This window comes from Meleagris gallopavo, chromosome 3 (assembly GCF_000146605.3).
Source record: "Meleagris gallopavo isolate NT-WF06-2002-E0010 breed Aviagen turkey brand Nicholas breeding stock chromosome 3, Turkey_5.1, whole genome shotgun sequence".
Lineage (NCBI taxonomy): Eukaryota > Metazoa > Chordata > Aves > Galliformes > Phasianidae > Meleagris > Meleagris gallopavo.
The window spans coordinates 36,568,253-36,584,752 of record NC_015013.2 but is presented as its reverse complement, the minus strand read 5'-3'; the positions used below and the strand labels follow the sequence as shown (position 1 = coordinate 36,584,752).

The 16,500-nt window shown below is 38.9% G+C and overlaps 1 protein-coding gene across 1 annotated transcript; it reads left to right on the top strand.

The window, feature by feature from the left end:
* Positions 1–6: 6 nt before the first annotated feature.
* GALR1 (galanin receptor 1) lies at positions 7–16,176 on the top strand. Its single transcript, XM_010708666.2, has 3 exons — positions 7–769; positions 7,790–7,855; positions 12,571–16,176. The coding sequence occupies exons 1-3, from the start codon at positions 80–82 to the stop codon at positions 12,886–12,888; spliced, it is 1,074 nt and encodes a 357-aa protein (XP_010706968.1). The 5' UTR covers positions 7–79; the 3' UTR covers positions 12,889–16,176.
* The last annotated feature ends 324 nt before the right edge of the window (positions 16,177–16,500 follow it).

Here is a 16,500-nt window from a genome sequence, read left to right as displayed (position 1 = left end):
GGGGACGGCCACCACCTATCGCGGGGCTTTGTCTCCGCCTTCCACCCGCGGAAACTTTGCTTGGCGTTAACGGGAGAGGATGGAGCCGGGGGAGCCCCTCAACCGGTCCCAGGAGGGGGCAGAGGCGCCCCGCGGGGACTTCAACGCTTCCGGGCTGCCGGAGGCGGAGGGGAAGCCCCTCTTCGGCATCGGCATCGAGAACTTCATCACCCTGATCGTCTTCGGCTTGATCTTCGCCCTGGGGGTGCTGGGCAACTCGCTAGTGATCACGGTGCTGGCTCGCAGCAAGCCAGGCAAGCGTCGCAGCACCACCAATATCTTCATCCTCAACCTGAGTATCGCCGACCTGGCCTACCTGCTCTTCTGCATCCCTTTCCAATCCACGGTCTACGTTCTGCCTACCTGGGTGCTGGGCGCCTTCATCTGCAAGTTCATCCATTACTTCTTCACCGTTTCCATGTTGGTGAGCATCTTCACACTCTCGGCCATGTCTGTGGACCGCTATGTGGCCATCGTGCACTCGCGGCGCTCCTCCACCCTGCGCGTCCCCCGCAACGCACTGCTGAGTGTCGGGCTCATCTGGGCTCTCTCCTTTGCCATGGCCTCGCCAGTGGCTCACCACCAGCGCCTCTTCCACCGCAACGGCAGTGACCAGACCTTCTGCTGGGAGCACTGGCCCAACCCTCGCCACAAGAAGGTCTATGTGGTCTGCACCTTTGTCTTCGGTTATCTGCTCCCCCTGCTGCTCATCTCTTTCTGCTATGCCAAGGTTTGGCAGGGCGGGTGCTGGGGAAGGGATTGTAAAAAGCGATGGTGGCCGCGGTGGTGGGTGTCTGTGAGCTGTGGGAACATGTCCAGTACAGAGATGGACACATCATTGTTAGAAACTAGCAGCATTAGGAGGTGATGGGGCAAGAGTGAGTTTGTGGAGAGGGGTTTTATAGTGGAGGAATGGCTGGGGACGTGTGTGTGGTGCAGACAGGTCAAGGGTTGTATGGAGTAGCTGGGAGTGTTGTGTGTTCTTCAGGCACATACAGGGCCCCTCTCCTTACAAAGTGTCAGGAAGCCCCAGTGCTCTGCTGCTTCCTCTGTGACTACAACTCTCTCATTTCCTTGCAGTGCTGTATGAGGAGTTTAACTCAAATGAAGTGCAACCAAGCAACAAGTTGCTCAGGCTTCCAACAAATAAGTGTAGCTCTTTTGAAATGAGGAGTGTTGAAAACAAAACAGCAAAACCCCCCCAATTTGGTCTGATGCAATTAACATGCTATGAGCAAAAGGAATACGGTGTTGCCTGGTCATTGTGAACCTTACCCTGCTCTGCGGAGGGACATTTACCTCTGAATTTAGCAAGGTCAGGTGGTAGGAAGCAACAAGTGAGAACCTGGGTAGGAAAAAGAAATTAGTACTGTTGCCTGAATGGGTTTACTTAAGGGCTTTCTGCAAACAGTCACATTTTTCTGTGACTGTTGTTAGTTGCAGCCTTTGATGTAGTATCAAGAAGAATCAGAGCACAGGCTGTGACCCAGTGAGCTGCACAGAGATCCTCCCAGTCTGTGTCTGCAACCTCCAGTTGCAGGATTTCTCCTTAGGCAGTAATTTGGGTTCAAGAGGATAGGACAACTCTTGCAGATGGGGACTGCTTAGATGTCACAAAGTCACATCTTTAATTAGCGTATTAAATAGATTTAGTTAACGGATTTACACATAATTTTATGCTCAGTTGTATGTATTATGTATATAATGTATGTTTAATTGTGGAAATTCAGGTTGGAACAGCATCCAACTCTGTTAAGGTTTGAGTTAGGCAGAGCTCAAAGGATGATATTTTTAAACTATTGTTGGTAGTGAAACAAGTCCAGCCTCACAAATGGAGAGAAAAAAAAAAAGTTTTCCTATGTAAACTGCATTCTGATTTCCCTGGGAAAATACACTGGCACCTCTTCTACTGTGGTGAGCGTAACAGCTGTGAGAGGAAAGAAACTTACTGTAGCCTTGTATCGTCAGAGTTTTAAGAATATAATGAATATTACAGGAAGAATTTCAGCTGTTATGAATTCTTTCTTATAGTTGTAAAAGCCAAACTATTCTCAATTTCAGCTTAACTACCAGCCTTAAATATATAATTATATGACAGAAAACTGAAAGCACGTCTTGAAAACTTATGACTGATGTGCATAGTATACAATAAAGGGTATTTTTAAGACTGCAAGTATAATAAACAGAACACACTATGTTGCAAAGCCCTCATATTACAGTAGATACCTCAATGTAAATATGAATATGTGTATTTAAAAAACAACAACCCTGTGTGAAATACATGTCCAGAACAAGTCAATAAAAGCAAAGCCACTCCAAGTTACTGCTAAAATCTCATGCTCACATTGCTGCCAGGCTTGAGCCTCAGCCCTGCTTGGGCTGAGGATGGATTTGTTTTGAGCCTGTATGTACAACCTTGCTTGCTGCGGAGTTAAGCTGAAGAATGAATTCCAGGAGACATGTTGTATTCCCACTGGTGTCAATAAAGCTGAAAAATGTCATGGCTCATAGAAAGCTATTGGAGATGATTGAACCCTGCAGCACAAATGCTCGTTCCTGCCCTCATTAAGAGCCATGAGCACATCTCTGACTGCAATTCTGTGACACATGGGTTACAGTGAGGGAGAAATTAAGAACAATAGAAGTTGAAAATCAGAGCTGAAGTTTTGTCACAGCCATTGCTACTCTCCTGAGTCTCCAGTGAAGTGGGTCGCAATAGGCTCTTACTGATGTCCCTAAAATGGTGTAATGTACAACAGATATTTTGGCTTCTCAATGCATGCAGGGTTAAAAGAGAACTGCTTTGTAATAGCATCAGAAGTATTACAAAGATAAACGCATTAGTTTCTTATGGACTTTGCTGGTTTTCATGAACTGTGGATCGTCTAAATAACACAATTTTCTGATGCAGTAAATTAAGATAAAGGAGACACATTTCTCTATTTGAATATATTGTCTTTTCCAGGCTCCTTTAAGGCATTTCTGTCGTTTCCTTTTAAAGCAAATTGCAATTGAACTTTCAATTCTGAAAGTCTCATTTTTTAGACACTCTAACAGGGGACTGAGTTCTTTCCCTCTCTCAGTTGCTCTTAAATTACGTTAGGAGAGATTCGTTTTCATGGGGTTCTGTCCCCAGTGGACAGCAATATTGTTACGAACCACAGATAGTGCTGAAATAATGGCACATGCCACAGAACTAGAACTGGAAATCTCAAATAATCTGCTCTTAAGACAGAGCTCATGCTCTGCTGTGTGCTTTGAGCTCTCCGTTACCTCTCTCCCACAAATAACTTTGGGTCAGTTTTAACTAAATATGGTATAGGAGTAAAAATATGAGAAGTCATGATATTTTCTTAGTTTTGTGAAAACAGGAGCCAATGTAGAAGACAAAGAGTCTCAGTCTTCTCTGTTCTTTAAAGAGTCAGTGTGCACCCAGCTGCTGAACACCAGAAATGGCACATGGGAAAGAGGTTTTGTGAAGTGCCTGCTCATAGAGGAGGTCATCTTCTTGAGAACTTGCGGTCAAGAAATCACAAATCCTCGGAAAGTCAGCCTTTGTTGGTCCTGGAGAGCCTTCAGAGCTGCTTTTAAAGGAGCTCACAACTTCAGGCAGAGCAGTGGCCATTATATGGTCATTCGTTGAGCTACAGCACTGCATGTAGGCAGTCTGTATTCTTACTTTTTAGTTTGTCATATTTTACTTGCTGTATTTTTTTATTCCTTCAAGTACGTGTTTCATAAATTGATACGTTTACATACTAATATGTTATTAAGGGGCAAAGTAATACATGTACACTGGGCTTCTACCAGTTGGCACTTGTCAAGGCAGTGGAGTGTGACAATGGGTTTTGGGAACCCCTGCTATTGAGAACTCAATTATGAGGCTTGAACTCTTTCAAACATCTAGGCTGGACACCTAAAATCATTAGCAAACTTTTCCTTTTATAGATGTATAATGTTAAAAGCTATTTTTTAATTTATTTCTTGCCTGACGAATGTTTCCATTATTATCTATCATTCTGAACATTCTGAATTCAAGAAAGTCATGTATGATTTATAGGGTTGGTTAAAAATAAGCCATACTAAAAAAAAAGAGGAGCCTTAACATTAAAGCACGTTTACATGGTTCTTAGTGACAGATATTGTATCTTAAATTTTACTGAGCAGAGAGGGAAAACTTTACTCGAGGAGACTGAACTTCACTGAAAAGAAAAACAAAAAGTTATGACATATTAGTGACACTATTAAATGAAAGAGGGTGAAAGATCTGTTGTGACAATAAAAGTAGCAGCACTGCTTTAAAAATGGATTGCAGGTAGAGGCACTTGAATTTAAATAAGGTTAATGATACAAAATATGGTTCAGAATGTAGTGGTCACATTATGGCTCTGTTAAACAAGCAGTTCACTTTTATTAGATAATGACCTTAGGCAGGCTTTCCTCCTGTATGGTTTTAAATGGATAAAGTAACAAATAATGAAGGTGTAGTCAGTGGAACAGTTATGTACAGACAGACAGGAAATATGCTTTGAAGCAGTGCAAATTTCAAACTTTTGTATTATTTGGTAGGCTTATATGAGTAGGTGCAGATAGCTTAAGCTATTTTTCCCCTCCCTTTTTGAAAAATCCATTTTCCAAATGCTTTCAGTTATAGTATCTCAGTCTGTGCTACCAAGCCATCTGAAGGTACTTTCTGAAACAGCTGCAAGCAAAATGTAATAGTCTATAGGCAAAAGCAAACCTCCCATCCAAATGCTCTCAGTGATAATTTTGACTGTACAGACTGGACTAGCCTGGAATTTTTGTCCTTTTGTCATCCTTCAAGTCTTCTTACACCTTATGTCACAGAAGCATAACTGCTGTCTTGCATAAACCCATCTCCAGAGCACAGAAAAGATATTCTTTCCTCAGGAGCTATAAACGAACTCTCATCAACAGGTACATGAAAGCCAGAGTTAGCAGTTTCATGTGAAAAGCTAATTTTTCCACAGACCTGAACTTGTCTAAAAATGTAACCTTTAATAAATGCAACAGGTTATAACTTTTTTATCAAGGCTAATATTTTATTACCTGAATTAAATATGCATGTAAATGTATTAGTGGATATTGTAAAAGAGATTTTCTTTAGAAGAATAGCCCGAGACAAAATGAGAGGAATAGGCAGAATTAATATTCATTCAGGTGAAGTGGCTGTTAGAGGAAAAATTAATTATTTCTTGGCCCAGAGAAGAGATAATTCAAACAGGGTGGTAAGGAGAGGTGTCTTTGATTTGCTTTGTAGTGTTTGTGCATAAATATGGCCCTTAATATCCCTCTGCATCTCTCTGTGTAGGTCTCTGAGTACTGTTCCACAGCTGTTGATCAGTAATTCAATTCTGCCTGTTTCTTGCTGCTGGTTTGCATACCATCTGGTAGAATGCCATGCAGAGCCAGCATGTTTTCACTGCAGAGGCTGCACATCCTTATTCCGTAAGACATGCACACAATCTGAAAGACAGAGAATTGAGAAAGATTAATTGGAAGGTTATCGTCTAAATCTTCAACTCACACAGAATTTTTAGTAACAGATTTGTCTACTCCATCTCTCTTTGGACTGGAGAAAGTTGCAACGCAAAATAGCTGTGTCAATGAAAGCTGAGAATGAGAGAACTGATGTTTATAATTTTAAGAGTAGATTTTGCAGTTCTAAATTTCTGGAAGAGTGCATCTAACTTTAATATTGAAAATCACAGTTTAGAACAGGTTCAGACTGGCAGGAGACAGGATCTTCAAAGGTCTGGTGGAAAAAGCCTATCTACTTAAATTACACGAATCACAGAACCATAGAACATCCCAAATTGGAAGGGACTCATAAGGATCATTGAGTCCTATTTCTGGCTGCTAACAGCACTACCCAAAAACAGACCCTATGTCTGAGAGTGTTGTCCAAATGCTTCTGGAGCTCCAGCAGCTTTGGGCAGTGACCACTGCCCAGGGAAGTCTGTTCCAGTGAAGAGAGAGGATAAATGAAAAAGAAGAGATGAGAAGTGAACAGTATTTCTCCCATGCTCTTCTATTTTCACACCCATGGATGAATCAATTCAGCACTGTTGTACATGGTGAAATAAAGGATGTGTGAACCAGAGGGGCATCTCCTTGCATTTCAGAGGTTCTTCTGTACTTTCCATCTGGTCCACTTCATCCTGGAGTAGGAATAATGGCTGAGATCCAGCCAAAGCTGGACCTTCTCAGAGAAAACACATTTGTTTTCCTGTCCTGACTTTCCTGGGTTCAGATTGTCCTGGGAGCAGCCAGGCTGGTATTTCAGGAAAAGGAGTTTTGGGGCTGAGTCGCACACAGACACGTTCGTACACAGATAAGCAGAACTGCACTTTCAATGTTACTTTGCAATTCATTATTTTCATTGTTATTATTATTGTTGTTATTATTATTATTGGTTCACTGGTAGATAAGAGCTGACTCTTGAAAAATAGAATTTACTGCAAGCAATGGTTATTCATAGATAACATTCTGTTTCTGTTTCTCCTAACTTGTATGTTTCAAAGACTTAAGTACCAGAGTGGGATTTAATTTCTGTCATCCTCTTCGGTATCCTTTCCTGGCAGTGGTTAGTTGTATATTCTAAAGAAATCAGAGACAACACACTCATGTATAAGAAAATTTCTCAACTTTTCACACTTCAAGAAATCTTTTTATAAGCCCTGATATTCAGCATTTTATTCCTTCGAAAGAAGATCTTTTAATGCATGTTTACTTTAATTCCGGATGATCTTACCTATTTAATAGTTGTCAGTTCACCTTGGAGGTATGCATGTAAACTGTAACTGTGACATCACAGTCATCTAACTGAAGACTCTACATTCTGATTTTTTGTATTAATAAATAGATAAACAAAATCTTCTTACCATATTATAATTAAACCCTTGAATATACTTAAATATTTCCATTTTTTTATTTGGTATGATTTTTCACATGTTAAACACATTCAACTGAAGAGCATATACCCTGCTTTCCTGCATACCCACAAATCACACTATATGAACATATTAAATTCAGTTAATAATGACTGAAGATAAAGCAGGGTATGCTCTTCTATGCAACCACTGTCCAAAATCTCATGTGAAAATCTGCTCTCAGTTGATGAATCATTTTGAAGTATATTAAAATTTACTTATGAAAGGTACATGGCAAGTATCATCAAATTGTCCATAAAGGTCATGTCTCATGGGAGATACATCTTAGTATAAATTTTTTGTAAGAGCCTAAGCATCTTTCAAAGATCAAATAGTGCCAACATCCTGATTATATTAACTAAACATCCATCTGAAGAAAGCAAATTATGCAGGTGACTCAGAAAAGCTCTGACTCAAAACATACACTTCTTATGTTACATGCAGTAAAGGTCATTCTAAATTAATGAGCATTGACATTTTTATGAAAGAATAATGGCTAATTCTAGTTGTAGAGAAGGTTTCAATTTATTGACTCATTTGATTGTAGTATGTATTTGTTATATAATGCAACTGTATTTTGATAGAAGAATTCAATTGTGATATGTTTCCTATTTGCTGGTGAACCACAGATATAGATATGTAATTCCTTTAGATTTTATAATATGAATTTCTGAAATGTTTAAATTGAATCATTAATGTTTGTAAGCAACTCATGCAGTCCTGGAGAACGTACTCTAACAAAATGTTTTTGAATTTTAGAAAATGGTGAAATACAAGTTGCAAATTGATCTTTTCAGGTTCTTAATCATCTTCATAAAAAGCTGAGAAACATGTCGAAGAAGTCAGAAGCCTCCAAGAAAAAGGTAGATTGCTTTCATTACCAATTCCTATTTGTTTATATTGTAGTTTTATGGGTAAGATGATTTGCTGTTCTATTGCTTGTTGCCAAAGATGTAATAGAGAGAAAGATTTGAAATGGAGTATGTGATGACATATTCAGTACCTCAGCAGGATAAGAGTCTTTTCTGATTAGGATTTTCCATCACAGTGGTCAAGCCGTTACTTGAAATCCCCATATTTTGAACACTGGAGCATGTGAAATTCAGTCATGGAGAGACTACCTCTCTCTAATGTAAATGTTTCTTTTCCCTCACTAGATTATACATCTCTTTCTTTCTCTCTCTCTCTCTCTCTCTCTCTCTTTTTTTTTTTTTTCTTTTCTAACTAACTAACTGAATATTTTTAGCAGTTTATGACGGATTCCTAGGTTATATGACAAGACTTCCAAATGAGATTCATTACAATTCCTGATAGTAGTCTAAAAAGGGACTTTCATGATTTTATGATTTTCCATAAAACCTTTTTTCTTTTGTGTTCAAAACTTCAATTATATACTGCCTACAAGTGGAATTGTGAAGGGTCTTTGAAGCACAATATTAGCTTTGCAATTTAGAACAATATTTGAAAGATGTGTTTATGTAGATATTTTGGCAGATAATATAATATGGTTCTGATTTTTGAGCAGATTTGACCACAGTAATAATTTGACTAATTTCTCAGTTTATGAATGTGGAGTCAGAAACAAGCCTTAGGCTATAGCTCTTTGTTTGATCTGATTGCTATTACCATATGGGCATGCAGACTGTCTGCAGTGTAAATGAGATATACATGGGCTCAACGGGGAATAAATAATCTATTACTTATGCATTCTCTATTTAAAAAATATATATATCTTAGTCAACAGATCTCAATTTCTAAATTAAAAGCATTATGTCTTTGATGCAGTAAAATACTTAACATAAATAATTTGGGCTTAATCTCATCAAGGCCAAAGGTGTTGTTTCGAAAGGCATTCTCTATGTTGCCATCCCTGCTCTCATGTATGTTATTTTCAAACTGGAAATATCTGCATCTCCTCTAGGTACAAGCTCTTTATGCAAATAAAAATCAGATCTAGCTATGAAATTGCTTTAATAGTTTCAGGGGAAAGCATTATATGTATGTCCGAGACTATTCAGGTGTCTCAGGGTTTAGTAACGGAAAGGCAAACGAAATGAAGTGAAAACTTTTTTGGCTTAGAACTTTCTGATCCCAAGGCCTTACTTAGCACACAATTTCAAAACCATGCTGTTCCCATTAGTATTTATCTTTCTGGTTTCTATTTCTTCTTTTCATTGCAGTTTTGTTAAGAATAATGCATTTAAGGCCCAGTTCTACAGCTTTATTCAGAGCTTTATAAAGTTTTAGTATCACAGAATCACAGAATCATATGGGTAGGAACGGACCTCTGAGGACTCCACAACCTCTCTGGGCAGTCTGTTCTATGCTCTGCCACTCTCCAAGTAAAGTAGTTTTACCTCATGTTCCTATGGAATTTCTAGAGTTCCATTTTGTGCCCATTGCCCCTTCCCCTATTGCTGGACAGCAGTAAAAAGAACATGGCCCCATCCACTTGGCTTCCATCCATTAGATTTTTATAAGCATTGATAAGATCCCTCCTTAGTCTTCTCTCCTCCAGGCTGAACAGACCCAGCTTTCTTAGCCCTTCCTCATAGGGGAAATGCTTCAGGCCCCTAATAGTCTTTGCAGCCCTCTGCCGGGCTCTTTCTAGAAGTTCCCTACTTTTCTTGAACTGGAGATCTCAGAACTTGATGCAGTGGTCCAGATGTGTCCTCACTAACGTAGAGTAGAAGGGGAGTATCACCTCCCTCATCTGGCTGGCTATGCTCTTTTTAAATCACCCCCAAATACCATTCTCCTTCTTGGCTACAAGGGCACACTGCTGGCTCATGGCCAGCCTGTTGCCCACCAAGATACAAGTCCTTCTCCAGAGTTTCTTCCCAGCAGGTCAGCCTCTAACCTACACTAATGCAGGAGGTTATTCCTCTCCACATTTAGGACTCTACACTTGCCCTTGTTGAACCTTATCTGGTTTCCATCCTGTCCAGGTTTTACTGAATGGCAGCACAGCTTTCTGGTGAGTCAGACACACCTCCCAGCTTTGTATTACCAGCAAACTTGATGAGGATGCACTCTTTCTCTTCATCCAGGTCACTGATAAAAATGTTGAACACAACCAAACCCAGTACCACCCCCTGGAAAACACCACTATCTACAGGACTCCCACTAGACTCTGTGCTGCTATCACAACCCTCTAAGCTCTGCCTGTCAGCCAGTTCTCAATTCACCTCACCATCTACTTGACTGTCCCACACTTCCTGAGTTTACCTATGAAGATGTTACAGGAGGCAGCGTCAAATGCCTTGCTGAAGTCAAGATACACAACATGCACTGCTCTTCCCATATCTATCCAGTCAGTCATGAGTTCTTAGAGGCTACTAGATCAGTCAAGCATGATTTTCCCTTGGTGAATCCATGCTGACTACTCCTTATAACCTTTTTCTCTTCCATTTTCTTGGAGAAGACATCCACAAGAAGATGTTCCATCATCTTCCTGGGGACAGAGGTGAGGCTGATTTAATTTTCTGGGTCCTCCATCTAGCCCTTTTTGAAGACTGCAGTGACATTGGCTTTTCTTCCAGTTCTCAAAAACCTCTCATTCTCCATGATCTTTCAAAGATCATAGAGAGTAGCTTGGCAATCACTTCTGCCAGGTCGCTGAGTACTTGTAGGTATATCCCTTCAAGGCCCATGGATATCGTTCAGTCAGGTTTGCTTAGACCTACAAAAAAGATTCTTAGTAGCAGAATCTTAATTTATCATGTGTGAATTTAAAAGTGAATTTAAAATATAAATGTGACTAAATGCTGTTCTTTATGTTTTTTGGCCATGTAACGTCAACATGCATTTCAGGTTTTTTTTATTTGCTGACAAGAAACTCTAAGCATGATACCATTACGTAAAAAAAGAGCTGCCCTTTAGTGTTACCTTGGTTGCAAATTATAGTGATGATACTGGAAAGGTAAGCTCTGAAGTGAGTCTTAAGATGAATAATGGGATAAAACAGATGCTGTGAGGATCCGTTATGAAAAATTACTTACTCCACTGATATGAAATACCTTAGTATAATAGTTACAAGAGACACATGGTCAACTTCAGCTTTCAGTTGCATTTATACAGTCTATTGAAAGTCAGTGATTTTCCTGGTGTCAATTTAAAAAAAAAAAAAAGGCAAACTGAGGTAACACATTTTTTAAGAATTAACTATGTGTACAATAACCAGACAGCATGTTTGCAGCTGGAATATTAATGCATTGAAGGGATCAGAGAATCAATTGTTCTTTATTTATGCTTCCTTGTTAGCACGAGGAAGACAGCTTTCCTGATGAGATCTGAAAGAGGAAATAAATATTTGTGTGGCTTCTTTAGCATCAACTGAACTAAGCTTAATAGGGTTAAATAGAAAAAAAGGATTGTGAATAAATTTAAATCTTTGGGACTGAAAAAATTATATTTACTAGAAATTTTGCTAGCCAGAAACAATATTTGTCATAAGTTATTTCAGGTTGTTGCTGCAGAAATTAAACTTTTCCCTGCAAGTTTCTACAAATTAAGGCACATGAAAATTAAGCAAGCTAATTAATTATTACTGAGCATTAGTCGATTCAAGAAAGTATAGACCAGGATCAATAAATCAGCAAAAAGTCTGCGCTGCAGCATATATCATTCATCAGTTAGTTCTGCCTGTGAATAAGAGCTAAAGTTATCTGGAGAATTATGTTGTAAAGTGTTAATAGAGTAATTATAATGGTCATAATATGCGTTGGAATTACTATTAGGCTGTCAATGGGAAAGCGGCACTTGCTAGAGAAATGCATTTTGTTCATTGCCTGCAAAGCAGTAATTGCAGTTTTGGAAGAAAGTGAAACCTAAAGAAAACATTGTCAAACAAACTCCACCGTGCCTGGAAAAAAAGCTTGCAGTAACCGAAAGGTCTCTGGTGACTGATACTGCAGCTGTCAGAGGGGATCTAACAAACTTAATGGCTCTTCCTTGTAAAAATACTGAAAGTGGAGTCGGGAGGTAGAATGAAGGTTATTTCGCTCCTTCCATTCCATGTATAGTTACCAGAAATCTTGTTCTTTTTCTTTTTTTTTTTCCTAGTTGTATCCCAGAATATTGTTGGATGATTCCAATGGAAGTTTATACTTAAAGAGTAGACTTTAAAAAATACAGCAACTTCTGCTCCTGCTTTAGGCTTTTGAGCAAAGGGTTAATCTGACTGTTCTTATCTTTTTCACTAGATGCCTCCATGTACAATAGATCTCCCTTGAAATCCGGTCAGAAATCCTTGTGTACTGTATTAAAATATGATTCATTAGATCTGGATGAGATTTCCCAGAGACCTAGGTTAGCACTTTGTCTAGGGAGTGAGGAACGTCATTCTTTGCCTTTGAGAAAAGAGTAGAAGAATTTCTCTTCTACTGTGGAAGCTCATGTTCTTCTTGCAATACTACAGAACAAAGTCCACATAGGTAATGAATTAAAATATTAATAAATATTCAAAAGTGTGTTCTATCTGTCTACTTTCATTATTTTTATTTTTTTTACAGATAATGATATAATAAGCTTGTTTTTAATACTCATAAGACATCTGTGTTTTCTTTTCCTGTCTCAGACAGCACAGACTGTGTTGGTGGTGGTAGTGGTTTTTGGCATCTCCTGGCTGCCGCATCATGTGATTCATCTCTGGGCTGAATTTGGAGTTTTCCCACTGACTCAAGCCTCATTTCTCTTCAGGGTAGCTGCACACTGCCTGGCTTACAGCAATTCTTCTGTAAACCCAATTATATATGCATTTCTCTCTGAAAATTTTAGAAAGGCCTACAAACAAGTTTTCAAGTGCCAGATAGGTAACGAATCACCTCTGAATGATGCTAAAGAAAGTAAGAGTCGGATAGATACACCACCATCTACCAACTGTACACATGTGTGAACTTTAGAAAGTTCTGTTTGCTGGCTCTTCAGCTGTGTGAATGAACGACACTTCTGGAAAACAAAGCACAATGAGCTTTATCACAGCTTTTTCTTGATAAAGCTAATAGGTATTTAAGGTAATGAAGTTGCATTTGTAGCAAATGTTCATGAAACTGGTAGGAAGGAAAACCGGGCTGGTCCTTTGTATTGTACCTTTGCCAAATGAAGCTCCTGACCTTTGAAAGATAATTCAGAAACAAAACATTGGTGATGATTTGTGCGTGTTCCTATTCATTAAGCATAATGTGTATAAGCATTCAAATGTAACATACAAGAAGTACTCGTTGATATGGATAAATCACTGAACTTTCTCACATCTTACTCCATAGAACAAAGAGATGGCTAAATTTTCTGACTCACAGATAATAAATACTGTGGTACTACAATTTCGGAGAGGAAAAGTTTCATTCTCTGTTCAGGTTGTTTTGACAATGTCTTTTCCCTTTTTAAAGTAAAGATGGGATCTGACTTTGAGTTGAAATAACCCACATACAATTTGAGACAATTGCTTTAGAGAGGCAACACTGATTTTATCTGTTCAGCTATCTTTTTAATGTAACATGGTGAATGATGATGTACTTTTTACCGCTTTGTATGCCTGCCTTACTGCATACACAGAACTTTTGTGTACACTATATAAGGTTTTGTTTATGGCCTGTGTGAAGTTCTATCAAAATGAAAATTTGTCTGAGGAAAGATTTTCTTTAGCTGCTGCATGTGTGTTATGTGTGTGCGTGTGCGTGTTTTGTTAACTTTATTGAGTCTGAAATGGAAGTACAGTTTTAAATGTGCAATATCAATATATATTTTAAAATATTATGTTCCATAAAGAAAATCCAAGCAATGCATAAGTGCTTAAAAACAGCAATCCTTTAAAAGTTCTAATAGAGGTTTGATACAATGTAGCTCTAAAATGGAAAATTTCAGAGGGATACATTTAAATCGGTACAAAGTGTGTAATATAAATTATAAATAAAATGTGGGAGGGCCTCAGCACTTTGAGGACATATTGTTAGCTGGAGTATGATATGCTTTTACCATTTATGTTCATGACCCACAGAATCATAGAGCAAATTAGGTTGAAGAAACCTCTTGGGATCCTCTCAAGGCAGGGCTGCCTTCACATCCGTATCACTTCTTGTCTAGGTATGTTTTGAATATTTCCAAGGACAGCAATTCAGCAACTCATCAGTCATAGCTGGGATTTCCCTTGATGTACCTTGCAACCATTTCCCTCTGTCCTCTCATCACACCCTTGAGAAGACTCTTCACTCTAACCAAACATGCATAATTATAGATGACAATTAGAGTTTCTCCCTATCTTCTCCAAACTGAAAAAATAAGGTGCAAAGTCCCTGGTCTTCCACTGGACTTGCTCCAGCTTGGCCATCCCTCTCATGCACTGGGACGTTCCAAAGTGGACAGCATGTTTCTTATGCTTTCTCATGAGTATTGAGTAGAGGGGACAAAACACCTTCCTTTACCCCATCTTTTTCTATAGAATTGCATTCAGCCCGATTTTGGTTGTGGATTTGTTGAAATTTATTAATTTGATAACTGTTGTCCATTCTCTGGCTCACCAGGTGCTTCCAAAAGAAAACTCTGCATTCCACTGTATCTGTTATCCACCCAGATTTGACATCACCTGTGGCTTGCATTCAGCGCCCTTGTTCTGGTCTTTGCTGAAGATCATGTAGGCATAGAATGGGTTAGGTTGGAAGAGTCCTTACAGATCACCTAGTTGTAACCCCCTGATGTGGGCAGGGCCATTACCCACCGGAGCAAGCCACTCAGGGCCCCATAACACCTGGCCTTGAACACCTCCAAATATGGGGCATCCACAGGGTTGATCTGGGCAACATGTTCCAATGCCTCGCCACTCTCAAATTTTCTTCATAGGAGAGATGCTCCAGCTCAGTAATCATCTTCACTGGACCCACTCCAAAAGCTCCACGTCCTTCTTGCGCTGGGTGCCACAGGCCTAGACTCAGTAATCCAGATGGGGCTTCGTGAAGGGAGAGTAGAGGGGGACAATCACCTTCCTCTCCCTGCTGGCCACCCCTCTGTGGATGCAGCCCTGGATGAAGTTGGCCTTTCAGGCTGCACGAGCACACTGTTGGCTCCTGTCCAGCTTTTCAAAGATGTTAAATACTGTTGGACAGACGCTCTGTCAGATGCTTTTTTTTCCACAGACTGATCAGTTATGGAGGGCTAGCTTACGTAAAAATATCTGTTTACATGTCAGTATTATCTACGTGGCATCAGTAAAATAATATCAAAGACATGCTGGTGCACACATGACTTTTGTGTCCAATCATTCATATGAAGAAGCAGTTTGAAGTTACCGTTAGGCGCACAGTATATAAACAAGAAAAAAAAAAATTGGAAAAGAAGGGCTTATCCATAGCACGTCCTTTTCTGGGTTTGATTTGATATTAGGAAAACATTCTAGCACAATGTTACTGTTATACCTAGCTTTCAGTTTTTTTCAGATTCCAATCACTCAAGTTATTAAGTCACAATCAGACCACACTTGAGTTTGTAACATATTTGGTGATCTTGCAGCTTCAAAAATTATGTTTCTACTTTTAAAAAATTGCTTTCTAAAAATTATTTGAATAAAAAATTACGATGTAAATACAAGTTTATACAAGTATAAAGTTAACATGGTGAAATTATGATTTCATGAGGAAATTGCATTTTTTCTTGACTGTAAATAATTTTAAACCTAGTGACATCATAGCCAGTAATAGCACTTCATTGGTTTGAAATTCTAAGGATGAAGGAGTGGGGAAGGCTTGTAGTAAGAACATGTTTATAATGCCCTGTCTCATTTCTGAGTGTGTCAGTAAAATGTGCATCTCAGAGACGTGTTAAAATCATTTGCCACTCCAAAATTCAGTTTCCTGGCTAAAACATACCCCTTTTAGTCCGTATCTCTATCACGGCATTGATGTATCCACTGTGACCTAGAGGATGTTACATGTAAAAAACAGTTTTAAATAATGTGAACTGTGTCTAACCCTCGAGGAGCTGGAGAGTTGTGCAGGGATTTGTGCCAGAAACATGGCAAATTTGGGCAGAAAACCAGGGAACAGGCACTGATTACCCCTGACAACAAAATGCCTGACTACAAATTCTGAGTTTGCTGACAGATTATCGTTTATTTTGGAAGGCAAAGAAAAAGTTTCATCACACTTGTTTTTTTAATATGCTTTGTTACATATCTGTAACAAAAAAACATTAATTTCCGTGTACACTGAAGCACAAAAAAAAAAGAAAAGAAAAAAAGATTATTTCTGACTGATGCTGAACTTTCCACTCCACTAATTCCACTGAATTCAACTCTATTGTATTAATAAGGCAATACTATTCCATTAAAAAAAAAAGGCAACAGTAACAATTACTGTAATTCCTCTCAAACTAAAGCACTGTACATACATGCAGTTAAACAGTTACTTAAATATATCCAAATCTCTTAAGTTATATTTTTCAAAGCATTGTGAGAATTCGAAATCCCCAAAAGAAACAGCTACTCACATATTTATTTATAAACTCCCTGAAATCTTAT